A 23,908-nucleotide genomic window follows, 5' to 3' on the forward strand; every position below is an offset into this window, starting at 1 on the left:
ATCACTTACGGCATATTATGAAATTAAGTACACATATTAGCACCATAATCTTTATTTCTGATTCAATAACAGTTTACCGATGATGTGTAAATGTACAAGTCTCTAAAGAATATATGAGTATATAAAATACATAAGTATATAGATCTATAAATGATTCAAAGGGTAATCACCTTTACAAAAGGTTATAGTTTATTATGCATTACATTGGCACTTAGTACCTCAAAATAAATTATTATGCGCAAAAGTAAATAGGAATCAATGCTTCTTATTCTAAAATAAAATAAAAAACAGTGAACACAATAAAATTAGTAAATTAACAACTGTTAAATATAAGGGAATAACAGAAATGATTGTTATTTTTAAACTGAAAAAAAAAATGCAAGGTAATTGATACATTATCAACTACTTCAAATCAATTACACTAATCATGGTACAATGAAGTTGATAACACCTTATATTTATTTGTTATGGGTTGCTGCATCATATCAGTGAATAAGATTCACATAAGGTCATTAATCAGTGACTCAAGGCATTGTCATACATGATGAGCAAAAAAAAAGTATAATCATGACATGATTATTTTTTTCTATCAAGCATAAAAACTAAATGCTATAGAAGCCTTCTGATACAGAGAACAAAACTCCCATTTTTACTCCTTTATTTTATAAGCAAAAAAAATTGTAACAAAACAAGATTTACAACTAAAATGTAACAATGCAAAAAGCTGAGTCATGAAAAAAAATGCAATAAGTAAATTTACATTGCTAAGCTAAAATGTATTATTTCAAAAATAGTACATCAATCACAATAACATAAAATGAAATACTTTTTAATAAAAATATGTTTTGTCAAAAACGGTCCATTAAATGCAGGTTAATATTTTTATCAAAATCACCACGGAAATGTATTTAGAATATCATGATTAATAATTAATCAAATCTTAAGTGGAATGTTGGCAAAGATAAATTTATTTTGTTCATGCTACATGAATTACATCAGTATCACAGCTTAAAAAGTTCTGAAAATTTATAAAAGTATATAAGGCACATGCACAACCATTGTCAAACAGTTAAAATGGTCCCTTAACTTATCATGTTAACTTGCAAAACCTTACATGCTATAGAATATTTATATTTGTCATTTATATTATAATTGCTTTTTATACAAATTGTAACATAAAAGTATAGAAAATATAAAAAATGTATGAAAAATATAAATTAACAACAATTCTAGCTAATTGTGATCAAAATTGGAATGTAACTTAAATTATTGAATTGGAACAAGCAGTATAAGTTGTATAACATATCCTATAATAATAAAATTATTATTATCTCCAAGAAGAGAAGCAAACCACCACCAGCATGTTTAACAGCCAGCCCCAAGCTCTTACAACTAACTTAAGAAAGAGTGGGTTTTTTCCATTTGTATGAGCCAGAGTACTTAAAGTTATACTCTGCAAGTTTATCATCGGCTTGAGGAGGCCCTCGAGATCCATACACATAGGGAACAGGTTTTATGTGTTTTCCTTCAAGTTCCTTAAGAACTGGAGTGAAAATACGCCAAGCCTCTTTCAATTCATCATTACGTACGAAATGCATCTGTGTACCCGTAAACACATCTAAAATAAGTCTCTCATAGGCATCAGGAACATCAGCTTCCCCATAGCGCATACTATATGTAAGATCCAGCTCAGTTTCAACCAAGTCAAACTTCATTCCAGGTGATTTACTCATCAGCTTCAAATATAATGCTTCACCTGGCTGTACTCTAATGACCAGTTCATTCCTCTTTGCATGCCCATCAAAGATGTCACCAGGGACATCTTTGTATTGAATTCTTACTTCTGCTTTCCTCTCATTTAGAGCTTTCCCACAGCGAAGTATAAAGGGCACACCTTGCCACCTGGCATTATTAATGTTAAGAGCAGCAAGGGCATATGTTGGGGTGACAGAATCTTTAGGAACAGTTGGATCTTCTAGGTAGCCCAATTTTTCATCACCTTTCCCCTCAGGGTTTCCAACATATTGTCCTACTAGAATATCACTTAGTTCAATAGGATTAATGTGGCGAAGAACCTTTACCTTTTCATCTCTAATATCATTTGGGTTTAAGGTAACAGGTTTTTCCATAGCAACAAGGGACAAAATTTGAAGAAGATGGTTTTGCATGACATCTCGAATTATGCCAAAATCATCAAAGTAACCACCACGGCCTTCTGTGCCAAAGGGTTCCTTGAATGAAATTAATACAGATGCAATGTTTTCTCTGTTCCATGAGGGCTTAAATATTTGATTGGCAAATCTGATAGTCATCAAGTTTTGAACCATTTCCTTGCCAAGGTAGTGATCAATTCTGTAAATTTGTTCTTCTTTAAATAGGCCTGCAAGGTGATTGCTCAAGGCATCGGAGCTAACATCATCACTACCAAATGGTTTCTCAATGATAACTCTTGTAAAACCTTTAATAGAAACACATGCATTTCTAATATTGACTGTTACATCTTGGAACACAGTAGGTGGAACTGCCAAATAAAAAATTCTGTTAGCAACTGGACCCTTCTCAAATTTGTTAATTAACTGGTTGAGCATTTCATAATCAATTCTCTTGTCATAAGATCCAGCGAAATACTCATTAGCTGCCCAAAACTCGTCCAACTTCTCTTCATCTCCAGGTCGTACCTTCAAGTATTTTTTGCACTTCTCTTTAACTTCGGAAAGCGTTTGCTTCGTGCGGGCATAACCAATAAACTTGGTGTGCTTAGGTAAAAGATTGTCTCGATATAAGTACCAAATAGTTGGATAAATCTTTTTTCTTGCTAAGTCACCTGAAGCGCCCAGAAGTATGAAGGTGTGCGGGTATTGAAAGTCATTTTTGTTTTCCATTTTATTCAATTTCGCTGTCGTATTTTATATGTAAAGCAGCACAAAGTTAACGTTTACGTATAAGAGCACTTCAGATGTATGTCGTCAAACTGATAAATTAAATCACAATGTATTAATTAATTACACTAAACATTTACGCCGGGAAACTAAGTAAACTTGCAAAATTGTCAGCAGAGTATTTATACAAAACTTATTTCAATTTCAAACTTACACGAGTGCAAGGTCAATAAGGTGTTCTTATACGTGATTGGTTCTTACTATGATTGATAATTATAAACCAATAGCATCACAAAGACTCCTTCCAAAACTTTGTTTGACAAGGAGAACTGACCTTATTATATGACATTAACTTGACATTGAAAAATAAAAAAAGCGCGTTCCGCTACATCCTAGGTCATATTCAATATTGAACAAAAAATTTACATCGGATTATTACTGATAAATAACTTTAACGTACTGTCGTTCTCAACTTCTACATAATCTTTCTTTATTTATGTATCACCTTAGCACACGTTTTAATTCTCTGTCGAGTATTTTTTAATTTACTGCACTATCAGTATTTGAGATCAATTTTCATTAATATAAAATTTTGACTGCACTTATTAATCCTATTAAAACTACGTTTGACTGCTTGCAGAATGAATATAAAATTTATTACTGCCTTACTATTAGTTTCTAGCAAAAATATTACCTAATTTAATGCATCACAAAATAAACATAACTTTAGCTGCTGACGGCATGAAATATTATTTCAATTTGTACGAAAAAGGCAATATTTTCTTTACGTTTGTAGCTATTTACTTTTCTATCGAGTTTTCTGTTTAGAATCTGATGACTTCTCGTACAATGTTTTAAGCTTCCGAACGAAATTCGACTGTGACGTGACGCGTTGTTTTATGTCACTAAGAATTAATTGAAATTGGGTTATTGGTGAATTCTTTATATATATCATCCTTTGTAATGCTATTATTGATTATAATTAAGTAATATTACGAGTGTGTTTCATAATATTCCCAAAGACTTCAGTGTGCAGCAAGGGGGTGTATAATTTCATCTTCTTATAGGTATATTTAGTTCAACGACCTTGTTACTGACAGGTTCATCGTTAGCCACTGAACTGTTCTATGAAAGTGGTGTATCGTTGACGAAAGATAAATAGAGCCAAATGATGGAGCCCTCGAGAGACTCAGGTAAGTGATACTGCATGGTCTGGACTCCTTTGTAAACGTACGTTATGTATTTCGCGTTTTATTCGTAAGGGAATTTGTGGTATCTACGATACTGCACTCGTTGTTTCCCCAGATAAACAATAGTTCCTATAGGGATTACTAGTACGTTCGTATTGTAACCTATACCCGAAGTTATATCGACTATTGTATTATGCTATACAAAGCTAGAATACAAGATATATGGAGATAGTAAGAAGGGGTTATTGTACGATTCTAAAAACAGACCTATTTATCACTATTAAATTTTTCGAGTTTTAGAACAGTCATAACAAAGTGATAAAATTATTTTATCACTCTCATTGTAATGCTGACAGTTGATTTAGACTGAATGAAATGGATAGGTTATCTCAAAATAGTATAGCTTCATACTGAAGCAAAATATTTTCATTGAATTTAATTTTCTGAAAACTGTTGGATTGTCATAATTACTTACTATAAAAAAGGGAGCTAGCTTGTAACTAGAAAGGTTAGAAATTAATTTGTAGCAAGTTAACAAAATGATTACAAAAAAGTTTTTAACTAAAATGACCTGAAACATGATTGATAAACATTCAGATTCAATTTGGACTCTGTATTACACAAATGAATGAATCTAAGGATAACTTTAAGTAGGTAAGATTTCCAAAAGTTTTTTAGTTAAATAGTATAGTAGTAGGGGTTTTAAAATATACCACAATCAACCAATCTTATTAATAAAGTATAATTTTAAATAATAATAATAATTTTATTTTTGGAAATTTGTAAATGTTAGTTATATTTTTATTACTTATACTTTGTTACTATACTTCTTGGTTATAAGAAGTGTAGAAGTAGGTAATGATATTATATTAATAACTATATATTAATATATTCATTAGAAAAAGTACTGATTAATAAATGATGATGTTTTATTTTTGTGATATGAAACCAGTTCATAAACAATTATTTTTATAAGTATACATACAATAATAGTCTACAGTTTTATAACTTGACTAACTGTAAAAAATACTACAAATAAAAAAATCTGTTAAGCTCTGTTACCAACTAACTCTATGTAGAAGAAATGCTGATAAAATTATAAGTAATTAAAATTGTGTGCTAAATAACTGAGTTTATGGGCTCAATATGATTTTTTTTAGCACAAAAATAAATCTCAGTATCATTCTTACTAAATACACTGCCTGCTAAATGTCATAGATGGCGCTTTAAAAATAGTTCTATCAGTTTCAACTAGATGGCGTTGCATACTCTGTTTTGGTCCTTATATTATCCACTTGAGTGTTTAAAGAGTCTCATAGTTTTGTTTATAGTAATCTCATAACCTTTGGCTGTAATTTTTATCCAACACCTGCTAATGTAAAATAAATTCTTTACTAAAAAACAAGTGCAAGTCGCATACGCGGCATTGTTCCGTTCATTAAACATATTGGGTAATGGAAATATCGAATCCCTGATTAAGGACTGGTGTAATATCTAAAAAAAATAAGAAGCGTATTGGACCAAGTGCGTCACCTTATAGAAATCTACCTAATTATGGACACGAAAAATCATTAAAAATATCTGGAGTCATACTGGACTTAACTGGACCAAATGCGTTACCCTGTCGTACTATCACTTATTAAAAATGTGATTCATCAATAAGATGTTGCCAAGAATGATAAAGAATCCTTGATCCACTTTTAAAGGAACGCGAAAGTATTAAAAAGATATAATAGTGTGCATTTTGCGTGTTCATGCAGACGGAAAAACTAAATTTACTTTCCTAAAAATTTAAAATTCATATGCAAATACAGAACGGTGCAGATAACTAAACAAAAAAGTGGTGGAAATACACAAGACTTCGTTGTTATTTCTAATGATTATGAAATATGATTGCTATATAACAACAATCCTGCTTGTCGAAAGGAGTTATCCGGTAAACCACTTAATTAAATCACGCTGACTATTCAAAGAGAAAAATCAATCATGAAGTTCTGAGAAATTTGTCCGTGGGGTTTTCATTTTTAATAAAGGAACACCTCGATGACCATCTGGTTGTTTGTTATGAATAGATTTCAATTTAGGCAAGGAAATCCAAGCATTTCTAGTTGCCTATCATATAGAAGTCAAATTGATTTCGCTAGTGAACGAGAAAATAAACAAACGTAAGAATTGCTTTAAATTAAACCTGAAAATCACTTTAGACCAACATACGTCATTAAAATAATTAAGGTTAATCATGCTAAGACATAAAATAGAAGTAATTACTTTATAAACACTGTACCCATAAAAGTATTTCTTTGTAACTTGATACTCATATCCCTATCAAAGACTAAAGTTTATTCATGTAACGAGTGATAATGTCTCGTGAGATACGATAGTGAAAAGTCCAATAGGTTAATAGACTAGTATAAGACAGGTCCAAGGAAAGGAAAGGTCGTATAGTCTGGCTGGTCACATTGCATGGTGCGGTTCGAAGGACTAAAGCACGTGCGATGCGGCGCGACAGGCAGCGCGGGGTGGCGGCAGGGCGAGGGGTGCGCAGTCGTGTGCAGTGGACCACTCGACGTCGCACAAGGTCAAGGAGAATGATTAACAACGAAAATACAGCAAAACAAACGGTGGCGATGCGGGGTACGAGCGGGGACGCGGCGCGCCAGTCAGAGCAGCGACGCCGTCCGCACCGGCCGCGAACTGGCGCCGCTCGCGACACACGAAAATCGATGCACGATCCGTAACCGGCATTTAAAGACTAATTAACTACAGTAATTCTGATATTAATTATTAATGATAATCGTCATGACGGGCCCCGCGCGCACTCGCTACTTATGTTTGTGATGTGTCACTCGTGTTGGGATTTAGGGTTGTCTCACGATTTCTGTCAACTTTGGATATACAAGCGCTCTTGGATCCCATGCAGCCATAAAACCGTAATTTCACCTGAGGGTGTTCCTATGATTATGTATGAAATATTTATTGCTTGACTCAAAACAGTAATGCTTTAAAAGCATAATTTGTTTAAGCTCTACATTTAAATCTTAAAAATACGTCGCATAACCAAATAAAGTGATTTATATTATGGATTCCAAATGTCTGTCTGTAAAGAGAAAGTATAAAGCCCTAATAATTTCCCTTTGAATTTTTTTTATCAAAACACGAATTATTATGTCAGTACAAAGAAATGTTGACAATAACATCTTTATCAATGTTTTTTTATCATTTTATTGATAACATTAAAATAATATGTCAATTATTTGGAGCAAGTAGTAGAAAGTAACTGATATTTCATCAGTATTTTAAAAGCAGCCTTTCTCGGATAACGATTGTTGCATTGTTGATACGCAATGTAAACTTGTAATGTTTTAATGCCCTTATGTCTTTATCTGACATGAGTCGTAAAGAGCACTGCAAGGTTGCAAGTGTATTGACTCTAGTGTTTTGAATAAATTTATCTCGGTGCTCTATTGGTCTAGCCGATGCATTTCCATTCGTGTACCTCATTTTCGTATCGAGATAACACAGAACTTTCCTCGTTTGATAGTTTGACGTCAGGATGATGTAACCTAGTACAGAAAGCGTGCCAAAGGAAAATGTGATGAGATCGGAACCCCGTCATATTCGTCAGACATTATAGGATTAATGGTGACATCTTTTTGCCTCCCAACATAACGACGCTTAATTAACTCCCTATAAGGCTTTTAATGTTTGTTGTATTATGAAGTATTCCAGATATTTCCGTCGTTATCCTCCTGGGATTATAAATTACTGGGAGTAAGCTCGTGAAGAGTCAATTTGACTTCGATCTTTTGCCTTGCTTGAATGGTTTTGCTATTCCAGTTTGATGCGTAAAAAATTGCCTCTCAAGCGATTTGCTGAAAATTCTTTTTGAGAACATCAAGTTAACAAACGTTTGTTAACAATAATTTCATAACACATAAATCGCAACAACTATTAACCAAATAAAATAACTTGAAATTCCAATATCCATTGTAATTTATCTGGAAATGGACCTACATCATATTTCAATGAATTACGAAGACGTACGTGAACCTAAAAATTACATGAATACGGTCAGTAATTATGCTGTCAACAATTATTGTAAAATTATTACACGCCAGCAACTGAAGTAGAACGGTGGATGTTTGTCATCATAAATTATATGCCCATGGTTAATTAGTTAATAACCCTTTTAATTGTCAGCCTGGGTACCAATGTTTGCATTTCAGCATTTACCGAAGCTCATCCAGCTTTTCAGAACCTCGCAGACTGAGACTGGTTTAAAAAAATCTTTTATTCTACATACACGTACATCTTCTACCGAATATTTTGTAGTTCTTTACCTGTCTTTTGTTTGTTTTTAGACCTAGCTTCATCGTGTCGAATTGTTTCACTAGGTGCAGTTGAAAAAAGTCCCTCTCCTGTTTCCAATGATGGATAGAAATATGAAAATTTGGAAAAGTTTGGAATATCTTTGTTGCACAAAAAATCCGATCTATAAAAATATTAAACGTGCCTACCAAAATCTACATAAATAAATATTTATACGAAATTTAGATTATACCCGTTCACTGAATGAAAAATAATGACAAAATTATTTCGAAGATACACGTTCCAAGTCGTAATAATTACCCATTTACATCTCGATGTCAAATATAAGAGTAATATTTCGAGATTTGTTATTTCATTTGGAATATCCGTCGTCAAAAGCACGTTAATTATTTTTTAAACTCGGTTATTCAAGACGATTGTATCATTGTCAAGGCCTTCTACTCCATTAGAATTCATAACCGTCCTCATGATATTTCTCATTTGGAATACTAATACGTTTTACGCTTTTGATAATGCAGTTCCAGATTGTTTCCGTAACGTTGTGTCAGATTTAAAGTATCCCATGAAAGCCGTCTTAAGACAAATCATGAATACCACTTTCAATTTCATTTCACATTTTAAACAATAAATTGCCTCGTCTTTTACACTCAAGACGCGACGCACGCTTTTCACTTTTCTAATGAATCGGCGGTTTAAATAGCATTGCTTGCACTTCCAAACTTTTATTTTCAAATAAAACTACATTGTGTACTTTGATTATTTCGTTTACTATTTATATACAAAGCTTTACATCAATCTCGGGTCTTTTTTAATCTCCATTATCGATTGGCGGCGATTACTAATCGCATTCGTTTATAGCCGTTGTAACCGCTCATTAAATATTTTTAAATTTAGTGTAACTTGTTAGGGAGTGTTTAGTTTATTATTGTTGCGTGTACCTAATCGTGGCAGTGGCGAGCGTCACGTCACGCCCGGGAAGTGTTACTCTCTGGCTTGGTCACGGCCAAGGTCTCGTGTCGACAGCGCTTGGCGTCATTATGTAACGCTTGGGTAAATGATAAACGTTCCAGTTCTCATTATTTTTTATTTAGCCATATGACAACAACGTACTATTCACGTGTTCGTTAGAATTTTGTTGGCCTACATCATTCATTCCTTTCTTCTTCATTGTCTCTTCGAGGCATAGGGCATTATTTCACAACAGGTTCAAAGTCGGAAAATAAATGTTTTGTTTATTGTCGAGGTTTATATCTTCAAGTATTTTTTTTAACAATTTAACAATAAGTCGTTGCAAATTCCCTCTCTAGAAAATTACTGTGTTTACACCATTCTTCAATTGCTTTCTGCAGAGGATAGAATATAATTATGATGCTGTTACTAATAACTTATATGTATTCTTACGATGTGCTCATCACCACGATGCAAGATAAGCCATAAACGAATTCAAAACAATGTAGGAATACTACTTCTGAGAACATAACTAAATGGCTTTGTTTATGTCCGGTAAACTGTATTAGCCTATTTGAAATCGAATCACGTGTCTAAAAGAATATTATTCACCTACACCTTGGTGGACCTTAATTACCTCGAAGTCCCACAATAACGCATCTCGGTATTGAGAATGAGCATTGTTTTGTAGTTGGAGTTCCGGTTGTGCTCCCCGCGCCGCGCGTCCACCGTCTCGCCCAGCGCAGACTGGCCAGCAGAGCAAGCATCGCTCAGATCTTGTGCACGAACAAAAAACACCTGTAGTCGTCAGCGAATCGCCAAGGTCGCAGGCCCCCGCGGCGCGCTTCTCTCTGCGTTCCGTTTACCCATATCTCGCGGCGAATGCACGCGTCGCACCGCCCCCGCGCCTTTGACTCACCGTACACCCGCTCCGCTACCCGCACGCCTCTCGCCTGCCGTTCTACGGGTCAGTTCTAGGACGGCCATTTGACTTTGCTTTTATAGTACTTGTCTCTCGTAAAGTTAATGACCAATTGACGTCCGCATTTCTCTATTAAGAGCCGCTTTGAAGAGTTCTTCCTTTTTCTCTTAAAACTGCATTTTTATGACTTCGGTATTAGCATACATCAATCCGGCGTAGAATTTTATTTCATAAACAAATGATGTAAAAACATACGTTATAAAAATACACGAAGAGGAAAGTATGTATTTGATAAGGTGTTGCGCGTGCGTCGCTATTGTCAATGTTAATTGTGGCAGGCGAGCGCGCGTCAAGTCAAGGTCGGTGCAGATCGATAGCGCCTCGCCAGAGGGGGGGCGACAGTAGTAGACGGATTTCCATCTCTATACACTCCACATGCACATATGCACGCACGTCATGCAGACCAAAGAAAGTGTATGAAAGTGGAAACATTCCTTGATAACGCGACAAACTGCTCTACGCTCACTGAGCGCTGCGTAATTCTTACTTATCGAGTTTTTGCATCTTTTTAATCTGGTTTACAACATTTCATGACTGGTGCTACTTAAAATTTCTTCGCATATTTTGCTTATTAAACTGATTACTCCATATGAAATATGGAAATTTCCAAAGTGATAACCATCAGATTTTTTTTATGAGAACTTTAGGATCTTTAGAATATTTTATATGAAAAACCCTACATTTTTTTTTGAGTTCTTATTCACTTGCTTCTTAAAGAAAACGTTTGTGGATGCTTTCATAAGTGGGAAATTAGATTATTAAACTTTTGTATGTTCCTATAATCAGATATCTTATCGTACACCATTGACCATATTCTGTCAGTTATTCCTTGTGCACTGGTTTAGAAGTGGCCTTCCAATTTCAGATACATAACTCATTTTTTTTTACTTCGTTGTATATATATAGTAACAGGTTCTTCCCCCAGATTTACTTTCCACCAAAGATCTACCGAAAACCATACGGCAGGATATGCCTATATAATCAACATAAGTAATTTAAATCAGTTGATCAAGTAGCCATATTCGAGCAAAAAGTATTTATTACTACTAATCGTAGTATCAAAAAAATGTAGTTGGGAAACAATATTATGTAATATTTCCTTTGTCATGTTTATTACCAGTAGTGTTCGTATCTGCTTCGTCATTGTTGAGGCGATTCCCTTTGTGAGGCCCATCAATCTCCACACTATATAAACGACTGAATTCATTCATTTCGCGCCTGAAGCCGGCGTTGTGGCGTACTAAAGCCTTTGTCGTATTATCGATGGCGTGTTTCCTTCGTCTAGTTAAAGTATTGATTTGTTCATTGTTCAACACGCATATCTAAGTATAAATACGCTTTGGTATATTAATTTACGAAGGAATCTTCTCTTCTCACGAGAGGCTATCAATTACATGGACCCGGGGTCGTCAAGGATACGGCTTGATTGACAGGTTCGGGTAATGTAGTTGTATGATATAAAAGCCTCCCTAGCCCAACACCCCAAACTGAGCGTAAATGGATATGGATGTATTCACGCCTGGCCGATTTCTTTCCAATCGAAAGTGAATTTTATTAAACGCCTACGCATTTAATGATGTACTTAGGTACATTGATTGTTTGCCTCGTTCCATCCAACGCTCGTTTTTGGATTCACAAGGTTTTATTGAGCCTACTTATTATCGTCTTAATACATAATAGATTAAACACATTTTGTTAATTCTATTATTTACATTTTGCCTTTGATGATTAAGATGTATGTAAAAAGAATCACGAAATCAGTGTCGTAGTACAGACTGGAAAATATGACAACATTTTTTACTGAGAGCAGAAAGCTCAGGTTCAATTTAATGAAATTGAATCCTTGATAGTTGAAAAGCGACGTTGCCGTGTAGTGCAAACAGCAATCAAATATATAAAATCAATGTAGGAACTCACTCAAAGTTTTTTAATTGAGGATAGTATCATTCATAATCTTTATTGATTCCATAGTTCTATGTCGTATCCATTCTGCATGAATTATGATTACTAATTAAGTTCAATTATCTGGCAGACTGTTTACTTTCTTTGAATCGTGTTACAAGGTTTATTTGTTCATCTATGTCGATCACGATTATTCGTTACCGAGCTTCGCAGTATGTGGTCCAGATGTAATCTAATATCTCGTTATTATCTTATTTATTTTTCTGAGCCAAACCCTTACGAACTGCGACGTTACTCTAGCTTTATTTATCGCTACATGTATACTTGTATAGTGTAAATTACGTAGTTGATACTTGAGCTTTTTTTTGTAATATGGTTAGTCATAGCCGTTAGTAAACATGATCCATAAGGACTCACTGTGCTGGGGTAAATATTTACAAGGCAAATGTTTGATAACTCAAAATAACATTTTAGTTTATTATGAGCCTAAAATGTTTGTGATCAGTTTTATAAAATCAACCGATAATAACTAGATTGTTTTGAACCAGAAGTATCAAAAAAGGCTTTAGCAGTAAACTCACGAAATGAAAGAACCATTATTTTTCTGAGGCGGAAATCTATGGAGATATTTCTAATGTTATCTTGCTATTTTACTGAACTCTCCTTTTTTCATTTCGTCATTTTGTTGTTAATATTCAAAACGTTAATGATCAGAACAGCAGTGAACGTTACACTGTTTAGTTTAGCACCGGAAAACTTTTTGTCGTCAAACTATGACAAGCGCCTCCAACACGTGCAGCGGACGTCCCAATACGCACAGGCCCAAGGCCGCATGTGTCTCCAAACAAACAAACATTTAGTCATGTTTTGAATTATCGCCCTCCATGATGAATGTTCATTTGTAACGTATTTGCGCACCCACTGTGGAAATCGCACGTCTTTTATTATCCTTTCCCACAGAATGACTATCACTGATAGCAATTTTAGTGATCTATCATTATATCAATTATTTTGTTTTATCATTCTCTCCGATACCGAATAACGAAGTTCCAGCAACTCTAGGTTTCGTTAAGTGACATAGCGAATTTTTATATGGTAGAGGCTATCGCAGGGAGTTCGGTCTATGAGTGACGTAAAACTTAATTACAGAAACGCGCCGCAGCCACGACCACGAAGGTCGACAGCTAACAACTACAATTATTTAGATGATTCCATTCTAACATATAACTATAAAATTTTAGATTATCTAGTTCAATTCGCAATCGTTTGCAGCTTTAAAGGCAAAAAATGTGATTATAGGAACTCGTTTTCAACATAAAATCAGATTTATTCACGTATGATTGTATGCGGACCTTGAGCGCGTCGGGTGAGACCTTCACGCCGGTAACCGCGCGGAAGTTGACGGGTACATTTTTTGTCAAATTCGAGCTTGTTGAATTTTAGTGCGCATTAGTCACTGGCTAAGCATCAGCGACGAAGCTCGTGGCGCATTGTTGATGAGTTGCATTGCGATACCGTCGTATGCGCGACGCCGACGGGTGCAATAACAGTCGCTATCACAATGTCACTACGTCTGCTTTGTCCCCGGTCGCGGCTCTGACGCTTTTGTCCGTATCTTCGTCGTCGCACGCTCAATCGCATTTGCACGTACCTATTATATACAGCCTAGCGTTGTAACACTCATAATCATAACTCGTGGGTTTGATCTTTTAGGACGTGAATTGATCGTGACCGTAACGAGCGGTACGTTGTCAGTATAATTCGTGTTTTAGTGCTGTTTGGTTTGAACTTCACTTAGTGCAGTGAGTTGCTAGTGATGTGAGGATGCTTGTGCGTGGCCATGTCCGTGGCGAAGAAAGATAAGCCGACGATGTCGGTGACAGCGCTCATAAACTGGGCTCGGCCCCTGCCGCCGGGCCAGCAGCAGCAGCCGATGACGCCAACGTCGCCTGGGACCTTACTGCAGCCATTAGCGGCGCCGTCTAACATGCCGACCGTGGACTGCTCGCTCGATATCCAATGTAAATATACAATTTTGTGGCATTTTAATTTTCAATTTGTAGCCAAGATTCAATTTCAACTTTAGTAGTATTTAGAACATCTTCATTATTAAAATTTTGCTAGAAAAGATCTGCTAAATTTCTAAATATTGTTTGACGCGGTTATATAATCTTATGTGCTAAATATGTAAATTATGGATAAAAAAAACAACTTAGCGGTTTCTCAAGGCTTTTCATGCACAAGTTGTTTTTACTACTTACATCGATGTTTCAGTTACACGTCTTATTTTAATAGAAACCGACCTAATGTAAAAACTGTATATCTATTAGTATATTGTGAAAAGTTTTAGGCAAGTCATGCTACTTATTAATATGTTTATTCTCGTGTAACCATTCTACAAAGGTCGCACTTAAATCAAGCAAAACATTTATTGATAATGTCAGTCTTTATCTAGAGAAGGGAGAATTTACACAAGAATAGAAATCTGTGTAAACTTTTCTTGCATAATCAAATGCAATATGACGTTACAAAACATTAAGGCAAAACTATTTAACAGATATGTTTTTGCGTAGTTCCTTCAAGATTAAATTTAATGTAAATGATGAAACATCAGAGTTTTCATATTTTCTTACCTACGCAGTTACCAAAGTCTTGTTCGTTAATATACATACATTTTTATTGGCCCGTTGTTACAAGAAAATATTAGACCTCAACTGATTCTGATTTTTTTAAAACCACAATGAATAGAACGTAATTAGACAGTCGTTTATACTTTTTATAGAGCCAATTAAGTCTCCTCTAATTGTGTAATAAGATCCACTTCTAATGATGAATTTGTCAGAATATTCAGATATAATAAATCTTCCTAAATCTTTAAGACCATTTTTGAATTAAACACCGTGATCAGAATATAATTACTAGATCCACACTTTTTTGTAGAGTTAACCAAGTTCCACTTGTAATTTATCTTCTAATTTGTGTTGGCGTGGTGTAATTGCCATGTTTACGTATGGCCTCATACACTTGTGATTTTTTATGTAAAATCTGTCAACAATAAGACTATAGTATATTCAATTCAGTATGGTTCCTTATGAAAAATTGTTTTTCTTTTCTTTCCTCGAGAACGCCCTGAAAGTCCTCATGGTCTTGGACTCTTGAGAAGACAAGTCGAATCGTAGGACTCCGGCAAACTGAACCCCAAGTAGAAGTACCGTTTCTCTTACAGAAACCAGACGAAATCGTTTTTTACAGACTCCTCTTAATGGGATACCTGTACCCGAAGATAATAAGTTACAATAAAAAATAGGTACTAATTAAGACATTAATAATACTAATATCATGGTCATTAAGACAATTATAGAGACTGCCTACATTTCGTTTTAATACAAGTATTATTTATAATTATAATTTAGACTCTTCTTACCTACATGCCTGAATTTAACGTTTAATTGACCTTATTAAATTAATTTACTGTAACGTATGTTGAACACACGCTGTGCAAACTTTGTTGCCTAGGCAAGATCATGATCAAGATACATGAAGTTTTAGTCTAGGGTCTAGAGAATACTTAAACTACAGTGTATCACTCAGGGAGCTTACCACAATTCGAAGCAATCTTCTGCGTTTCCAAGTACTGGCAGCAAGACTGTTCGTGATCATCCAGCTGGTGGTTAGTTTTATTCTGTAAAAATCTGGCACTGCTCATTCCAACCCCGAGGGAAGCGAAAAAAGGGGACTACTGTCATGTCTTAAACTAATACTGTGTTTGTGGAAGCGTAACAGCGCGCTACATAGAGTAGCATCTCACTTGCACAATTTGTCAATATCAAATACTTTTCCTATCGCTGGTCTACTGGTAGAGATTTCTTATGAAATAAGCAAGAATTTTGATTAAGAATCAGTAGCAACAGTATCAATCATTTTCCAGTCTTAAAATATTCTGATATTCGTTCAGAATTATATTCTGTACATATCTCTATATCAATATCGATTACATTATTTACTTCCCAATTTACATCCAGTTATAGTAATTAATCATTTAGCGTACAAGACCAAAACACGAGTCACAGTCATTTTTCTTTGTCAAATTGTTTTGTTAGTACGCAACAGTAAAATGTAAATTAAACGTTATGACTACTGCCTTTAACAAAATGTCTACTACGAGCCATTTAATTGAGAGATTGTGTTCTTTATGGCTTGATGTCGCAGTTTGATGTAGAGCCGCTTAGCAGGCGTGTCGCGCTCATAATCTTTCTTTTTCACTGATTTTCGTTAATTACTAAGATTAACATCAAATTATACGAGATATCTCGTTCGCGAGAGTGAAAATTGTTATTACGCTCCACAATATCTCTTTGAAATAAAACTCAATTACAAAGCTAAATCGAGTTGTCGTTCTCTTTTATACAAGAATACTAACTAGGTTATTACATTTTGTATATTAGATCACATGAAACTTGTTTATAGACTTTTAAATATGATTTCGCATCGAGATACGTACGCGGTTTCAGCCTTATGGCGCATAACGCAATCATTCTACGAAATGAACATGTATGGCAATAAAAAAATAATTTAAATTTTATTGTTGAATGAGAGAACCATTAGCTTAAAGTATACAGAGTTTTAATGCTAGAAAATGATAGGTACGTCTCTAGGCGTTTTTAGTAGTCCTTAATATTTATTGCGTTTTTACGCAACGGAAACAATTGATTGTATTAAATAATTGACACAAAGCAATTTTGAAAAGAGCGTTATTTTCTTTTTTTTATATCAAAGAGTAATCACTTCACGGCTTTCCACAAAGGTCTAATGTTGTTGTTTTCTAAAGACCCACTTCAAAGGACCTTGTCCCCTTTTCTGTGTAAGAAAACGTAAAGTAGGTGCTATTAAAGGTTTTTCAACACATAAAAAGTATAGTTACTTCTACCCTTCCTACCATTATTAAAAAGTAATTTATAGCAAAGTTTTTCTTTAAGCATTAGCATTTGTTTTTACCTAATATAAGGCTGCATATTTAAGCAAAAGTAAATGTAAAATGCTACCTTGAATACCTTGATATTTCATAAAAGAAATCCCTCAAACCATACTCTTTCTTACTCTGAAATATTACTTTACTTAAAAGTTTAGATATTATGTTTAAAGTCCACGAAAAGTGAATTAATTTTAAGCACCACTTAGGCTCTCAGGTGCATGTTTTACGACTGTAATTGTCATAATTTTAATCATTCATTAGACGACAAAGTTACAAATTCGCTAAGATTCTTGATTATAGTGCCTTTTTACGCAGGATTTAATCTGGGTAAAGGGTTTTCTTTGTCCATGTGTCCGGAATGTTTGTGAAACCCTCCGCACCCAAGGATAAATAGCCTTACAGCGGGAGTCGTTTAAAAAAGACGGGTAAAGTAATGCATATTTAAAATTATGAACATTTCGAGAATTTTCAAAGCATGAATGTATTGCCTACTACACCTTAATATTTTTCCCTCGCCTTTATCACCCGCCTTGCACACGAGAAAAGCATATATCTTTCAGGCATATATTCTGCCTTCTTTCTTGTGGGCGGCGAGTCTCACTCTGAAACCGTTCATTCAGATTTCTTTGTTATACTCTACCTTGAAATTTGTATTTCTCGAATGTTCCTTTACATTGTAAAACTTTCGCCTATTGTAGTACAAATGACAATAGCTGGAAAATGTTGATTGAACTTAGTTGATACGTATTTGATGAACGAATAATATATTTTGGAAACACACGATTGAGTTTAATTATAATCAATTAAAATAATATTGGTGCCTCAGCATGCAGAATAGTTATACGTAAATACTTGTATAGAAATTTGAATTATTTGCATCTGTCAATTGTTAATTCAAGTTTTTCAAGGATATTTTTTCCTCTACGGGCCGTTCGGTATTATAATTTCTAATTCTCGGTGTCTTACTTAGCATAAGTAGCTTGCTCATGATTTAGAAACATTTTCTGGTGTTTTTTTTGCCATGGCTAATCGGTTTATATATAGCCCGTGAAACAGTAGAAAAAGAACCTATCTTTTTCTGGATGGATACCTAGTTATTGTGAATATTCGACCTTTGTACCTCACTAAGTTTTACACGCGAGGTGTTTTCTAAAAATGTACTAAAATACTGAAATACTGATGGGAAAAAGCCCCTGTATGATGTTGAAAGAAAGAAAAAGTGTTTTATTGCGAACTTGAACGCATACATAACACAATGTTAATATTAGTCTTAAAGACTATGCGTGAAAGACTTTGTCAAATACATTTAGTCTTAACTCGAAGAGATTTCAGAATGCAATATATTTCATCATTGATAAGTTTTGCTATTTCATTTACATTGCTATATATGAGGAACTAGTAGCGGACCCTAAGGGTAGCATCAGGTAATTTCCTACCGATACCATATTGAATCCTTGACCACTACAGTAGGTACGTAGGAAACGGATGTATTAAAAGCGAACCAGACGATGCAACCGCCTCACTCATAAAGATAACGTTTGTTATTCACAATCTGCATTCAAGTTTATGTTTCATTTTATTATGATCTGAAATATAAAGATGAAAAACACAGTTAAGGGCTTCTTACACACTAACGTTAGGTTCTGTACCTATGAAGATGCAAAAGTACCAGATAAGTATTTTGGGAAAGTGTTGCGAACTGTGATAACGAAATATCTATGATTTTCTGTGATTTCGACGCAGGGCAACACATTGAATAAGAAAAGTAAAGCTATTTAATAAGTCGGGACGCCAAGTGTATTTAGGGGTCCAATTGCTTTAATACTGCTTCGCAAAATATCAACGACAATTCATATTACCAAGTAAACGTGCTTCTAACAATCAGAACTTAAAAATCCAGGTGTAACAATACCCCGCCTCCCATCATGCCTTTGTATTTCTCTCCTGTTATCAATTCTTCTGTTCAGAAAACTACACAAGTTGTCATTAAACAAGTAACGAACTTTGCTCTGCCGGTAATGGCCGTTGTAGATCGATCACAAAGTTTTGTCTAAGAAAATGTACCAATACCTTTCTGAAAACCTCTATTAGAACCGATCAGACACGAAACATGTTATTAGTGGTCGTTGGTGTCAAAATTAAATGTGTAAGTGTTAAGATGTTCTTCAAAAAAGTAATTTTCCACTTTTCGTTTTTGATATCAGGTCGCCAAAAAGATTTATCTGTAATATTAATCTCCATTTACATGATGTACCTCCAATGGAAAATGTAGTAACTCTAACAGTGTTTAAAGGAACTCTAAAATTCAGATCCCTAAGGACAAACAAGAGATGTTTTATGGACGACATGTAAATTAACACTAGCACTTTTCAATTATTAGCTAAATTAAAACGGAAGCAATAAAACTCTACAGTATCATATTTCAAACCTTATTCGCTGCGCGTATAAATACAATGCATTACAAATAAAATGTTGCGCGTGCATTTAAATTTTCTACTGATGTCATATTATAATTTTAAACCAATAGTGGGTGTGGTCTCCTTGTTAATTACCAATGAAATCAACATGACGACTTCGAATATAAATCACTTGAGCGTTACGTAATGAAATCGAAAGAAATGGTTAATTTCCATGTGTTTACTTATACAATTGCAATCATTAATTAAAACATGTATTCTGTACATTGAATGACATTGCTATAACTAATTTAATATGACATACCTTATACAAGAGGAGCTCGTGGCTAAGCTATAACCGCATAAGTAATTCGATCACAGGTTAAGCTGTGCTTGACGGGGTTGGTCCGCAGATGGGTGACCAGACCATGTTTGTCATAAAGAGTTCCTCCGTGTTTCGGAAGGCACGTTAAATTGTGGGTCCCGGCTGTTATTCCTACATCTTCGAAAGTCGTTACAGGTAGTCAGAAGCTTGAAAAGTCCGACATCCAGTCTAACCAAGGGGTATGGTGTTGCCCCGGGTAACTGGGTTGAGGAGGTCAGATAGGCAGTCGCTCCTTGTAAAAAACTGGTACTTAGCTGAAACCAGTTAGACTGGTAGCTGACCCCAACATAGTTGGGAAAAGGCTAGGCCGATGATGATACCATGTTATACAGAAGTTACATAATCAGCTACCTTATAATATAGATTTCATCGCTCATGTTTACAGTATTGAAGAGGCTCACTCATATTTTATGACGTTTCAAATTATTGTTATACTACCTTACGTTTCGAATCCTAAAAATGTCTCGAAGATTAATGGGCGAACGGCAAGACTTAAAATAATTTAGTGGTCTATCGAATTCTAAAAGCCCACTTGAATACTTTTGACATAAATCTCTATCGATCGTAAAATTTCAGGTTATGTTCAGTCAAACACAGATGGTGAGACAGTTATTTTTGAATTATCTATTACTTTATGATTGGTAGTTATTCACAAAGGACTTGCTGGATTTTATGTCACATAAATCAATAACATACGAGTGTGTCTATGTAAGACAGGAGAACAGGAACAGATTCACGCACGTGGTTTCCTTGTTTAGCAAATATTTGTCACTATCCAAATGGAGAGCAGATACCTGAAGCGTTTAACACACTAAAGCTCGAACTAAACTAAGATATTAAATAGTATTTCATAAGTAATTGTTCATAAATAATGATCATAACCAAATGCTTTTGGCCGATTATTCGGAATCCTTATTTAAAGTTTAAAATTATGTTTTTTTTTTAAAGGGTTAATTTTTGATAGTTGAATGCCTCAAGGCTTTAAGTTTGGACCTCTGACAAACTATTAACGGGCTCATATTAGATGTGTTTTACACAAAGCAAACATATAATATATATTTATATTTATAGCAGTACCACTTAGAATGATTAAAATTACCAAGTGATCCTTGAGCGTTGATTTTGGGGTTTCTGTTAATAATAAACCTTGACCTTGAAATATAACCAATGCTTGCCGCTGGTTCATTTTGTTCATAAAATCTGCGACAGGATTCTTGTATGTACTTATTTATATCTTCGTAAATGTCAGTGTGTCACTGTACAAAAGAACCGGACAATACAAGTTTTAGAGAATTTAAAACTCATATTACGTTCCTTGGAATCTTAGTAGTGTCGTAGAAATAGTGCAAAATAGTATCAAAGAGTCGATAAAACTTGAGAAAGTAAAAGCAATATATTGCTCCGCACGTGCACATATTTTATTTCATATTAATCTGGTAATTTTAGACAATATGTGACGTTCGAGACTGTGCAATACGAGGATTATGGCATCATTCAGTATAATATGAACATTTATTTTGACCGAGTAATACTGTATCCACGAGAATACAAGATTTACCTTTTAATATACCGACATGTTTACGTATGTGAATTGCGTCACGTATACTTTTAAACCATACCACTATCGATGCGTTTATTGGTTGAAAACACCTGAACACTTTCCATCATCGGTGGAATCATTAGTAAAATATGGCGCTTTAGAACTCACTGAAACTATTCCTGATAAAATACTTGAGGTTATACGAAGGTTTTCTAAACACACATGCGAAAGAGGGTGAAGGATGTGTTTATTTTCTTTTTGCTGCAAAAGCTCTTGGACTGCTAAACCGGTTCTGTTAGTTTTCGGAACAACTGCCATCCTTACTTTTTGTTATACTCAGCTTTGTTCCAGACAGCATTATGTTTTTATTTTTAATTTCCTATTCGGGAACTTAACTTGAATTATGCTTTAGTTTCTACTTAAAATAAATTCGTACAAACACAAGTAAATAAATGTCGTCTGAAAATATAATTAAACCCAAACCTTCTGCTATTGACAGCTAAACAAGAAAAAAGTACTAACGCCAGAGCGTGGAGTCTGTAATTAAGATTTCCATTATTGAAGCTGTTCAAATGTTGATTAGACTTTTTTATTGCAGGGCTGAACTTGGAGGGTGGTTTTATGTCGCCGATGTCACCGCCGGAGATAAAACCAGACACGGCGATGCTAGACATACGAGAGGACTCCACCCCACCTCCCGCGTTCAAGAATTATCCCCCGAACCATCCCCTAAGTGGTTCCAAGCACCTCTGCTCTATATGTGGAGACAGAGCGTCGGGAAAACATTATGGAGTGTACAGGTACATATAATTTTACGTCTAGCGAATGTTTAAAATCGCTGTAGGGAATACGGTAACACGGTATTTAACACAGGATGCCAAATTTTCGATACAAACGAAATTACTGTAATGGCGTTAGCTCCGTTCCCGATATCTGGAATGAACTATCCTTCCCTCGGGCCAGATGTGCGATAGTTAAGAGTTTGAATGTCAGGTTTTTGCTTTAATTTTTTTACGCCTCCTCATATGCACCATAAAATGGACCCTCTCTAATGCACTGTTTTAAATGGATCGTTATCTGTTTCTAATAGTCTTATCTCAAAGCTAAGTTCCCTCCTATTAGACTGACTTAAAATAGAAGTTTTATATTCATCGTTATTCTTCAAGGAGTGTCTTGTCAATTAATAGTAGCAAAACAGTTTTTCATTATATCGCCAGCTGTTTTTGTTTCTTCCATCATAACAGCCAGATGAGATGTTTCGCAATAATAGAAAAAACCGTGTGTAAATATAAAATAACTCTGAATGTGTTTTGGCAAAATACACGTTCACCTTTCATTATTGTTTTTTGAATGGGTTTCGGTCGTAAATACGTATGTACCAAATTAAGCAATAAGTGGAGTCGCTAGAGAGTTGTGGAAAGTAAAATGGTGGACGTTGCAGTTTTATTTTTGCTTTTCATGTCTGTCTGAGCTGGTATTAGTGCACCCTTGGGAATCATATTCTTTTAGACCAATTCCGATGGAAATAAATGTCGATCAATTTGCGCCGCATCAGTCACAGTCTTTTATAGTTTATGGGTCTTTAATATTTTAATTAAGAATGCAAAATGGTTGCCGGTTGTGAATTTTTATTGCGAATGAAAAACTTGATTTTACATCACGTGTCGTATATGGGATGCACATATACGTGTCGCTATTAAAAAAAAAAACAAGTTTATATAAAATTGCGGTTTGCACAGACGTTTATTTCGTTAATTAGCAGACATGCATAAAATATGATTACATATAATATGCTGTTGTAATTTATATTCTAAGACAAATAATCACAAATTGTAGCTATCACCATAAAGTGTACAAATGAAAGAGTTTAAATCTAGAGACGCACAATGATTATAACAATAATGAAATTCAATTAAAGTTTGCTAAAATAATAGAAAATTTAATACCTAGTTATTATTACGCAGTACCTCAGAGAGTATAAAACGTCGGTACGGTTTATTTGTTATGTTATAATACGAGTAGCTGAAGATGCCGCCGCGCGCCGTCTAGACAGCTATGCTAGTGTAGCGTCTGTGTTGAAAAGTCCGCTCCGTGTGTTATCTGTGCCTATCCACCTAGTATACCTACCCTTGCTTAGACACAACATTTATTGGCCCAATGGTTGCGTGCGAAATGAATATTATTTTATAGCTGGCATGCGCAAAATTAAAGATTTTACACCTTATTCTTCAACATTTAATTGAAGCTGGCGGCCGTGGGATATTTCGTTAATTCATTTTCGTTTCTATTTACACGTTTCAAACGTTATTGTAACGAAGCTCTGTCTTGAATGTGTATCGCTTTGCTATAAATTATTGAAACGATTTACAATTCTATCGATCGGCA

The 23,908-nt window shown here is 34.8% G+C and overlaps 2 protein-coding genes and 1 long non-coding RNA gene across 7 annotated transcripts in view; 1 reads left to right on the forward strand and 2 right to left on the reverse strand.

Annotated features, from left to right (window-relative positions):
- Nucleotides 1-36: 36 nt before the first annotated feature.
- LOC113501060 (glucose-6-phosphate 1-dehydrogenase) lies at nt 37-3,117 on the reverse strand. Its single transcript, XM_026882051.1, has one exon. The coding sequence runs from the start codon at nt 2,880-2,882 to the stop codon at nt 1,398-1,400; it is 1,485 nt and encodes a 494-aa protein (XP_026737852.1). The 5' UTR covers nt 2,883-3,117; the 3' UTR covers nt 37-1,397.
- Nucleotides 3,118-3,750: 633 nt separating this feature from the next.
- Nucleotides 3,751-23,908, forward strand: part of LOC113501062 (protein ultraspiracle homolog) — a 40,726-nt gene continuing 20,568 nt past the window's right edge. Inside the window, exons 1-3 of one of the 5 annotated variants that reach the window (XM_026882056.1) lie at nt 6,613-6,834; nt 13,944-14,251; nt 22,122-22,323. In XM_026882056.1, the coding sequence (XP_026737857.1) occupies nt 14,071-14,251; nt 22,122-22,323 (383 nt within the window). In that variant the 5' untranslated portion in view covers nt 6,613-6,834; nt 13,944-14,070. Of the gene's footprint in view, nt 4,073-6,612; nt 6,835-13,659; nt 14,252-22,121; nt 22,324-23,908 lie in introns of those variants that run through there. The other 4 variants (XM_026882053.1, XM_026882055.1, XM_026882057.1 and 1 more) reach the window with 4 other exon arrangements.
- On the reverse strand, nt 9,469-13,464 carry LOC113501063. Its single transcript, XR_003401256.1, has 2 exons — nt 9,984-13,464; nt 9,469-9,741 (listed from the first exon to the last, which is right to left on the reverse strand). It is a non-coding gene; the product is annotated as an uncharacterized LOC113501063 (long non-coding RNA).

This window comes from Trichoplusia ni, chromosome 15 (assembly GCF_003590095.1).
Source record: "Trichoplusia ni isolate ovarian cell line Hi5 chromosome 15, tn1, whole genome shotgun sequence".
Taxonomy (NCBI): domain Eukaryota; kingdom Metazoa; phylum Arthropoda; class Insecta; order Lepidoptera; family Noctuidae; genus Trichoplusia; species Trichoplusia ni.

Bases quoted from the DNA above. Each gene is read 5' to 3' on its own strand.
- LOC113501060 (XM_026882051.1), bottom strand. From the start codon at position 2,882: ATGGAAAACAAAAATGACTTTCAATACCCGCACACCTTCATACTTCTG.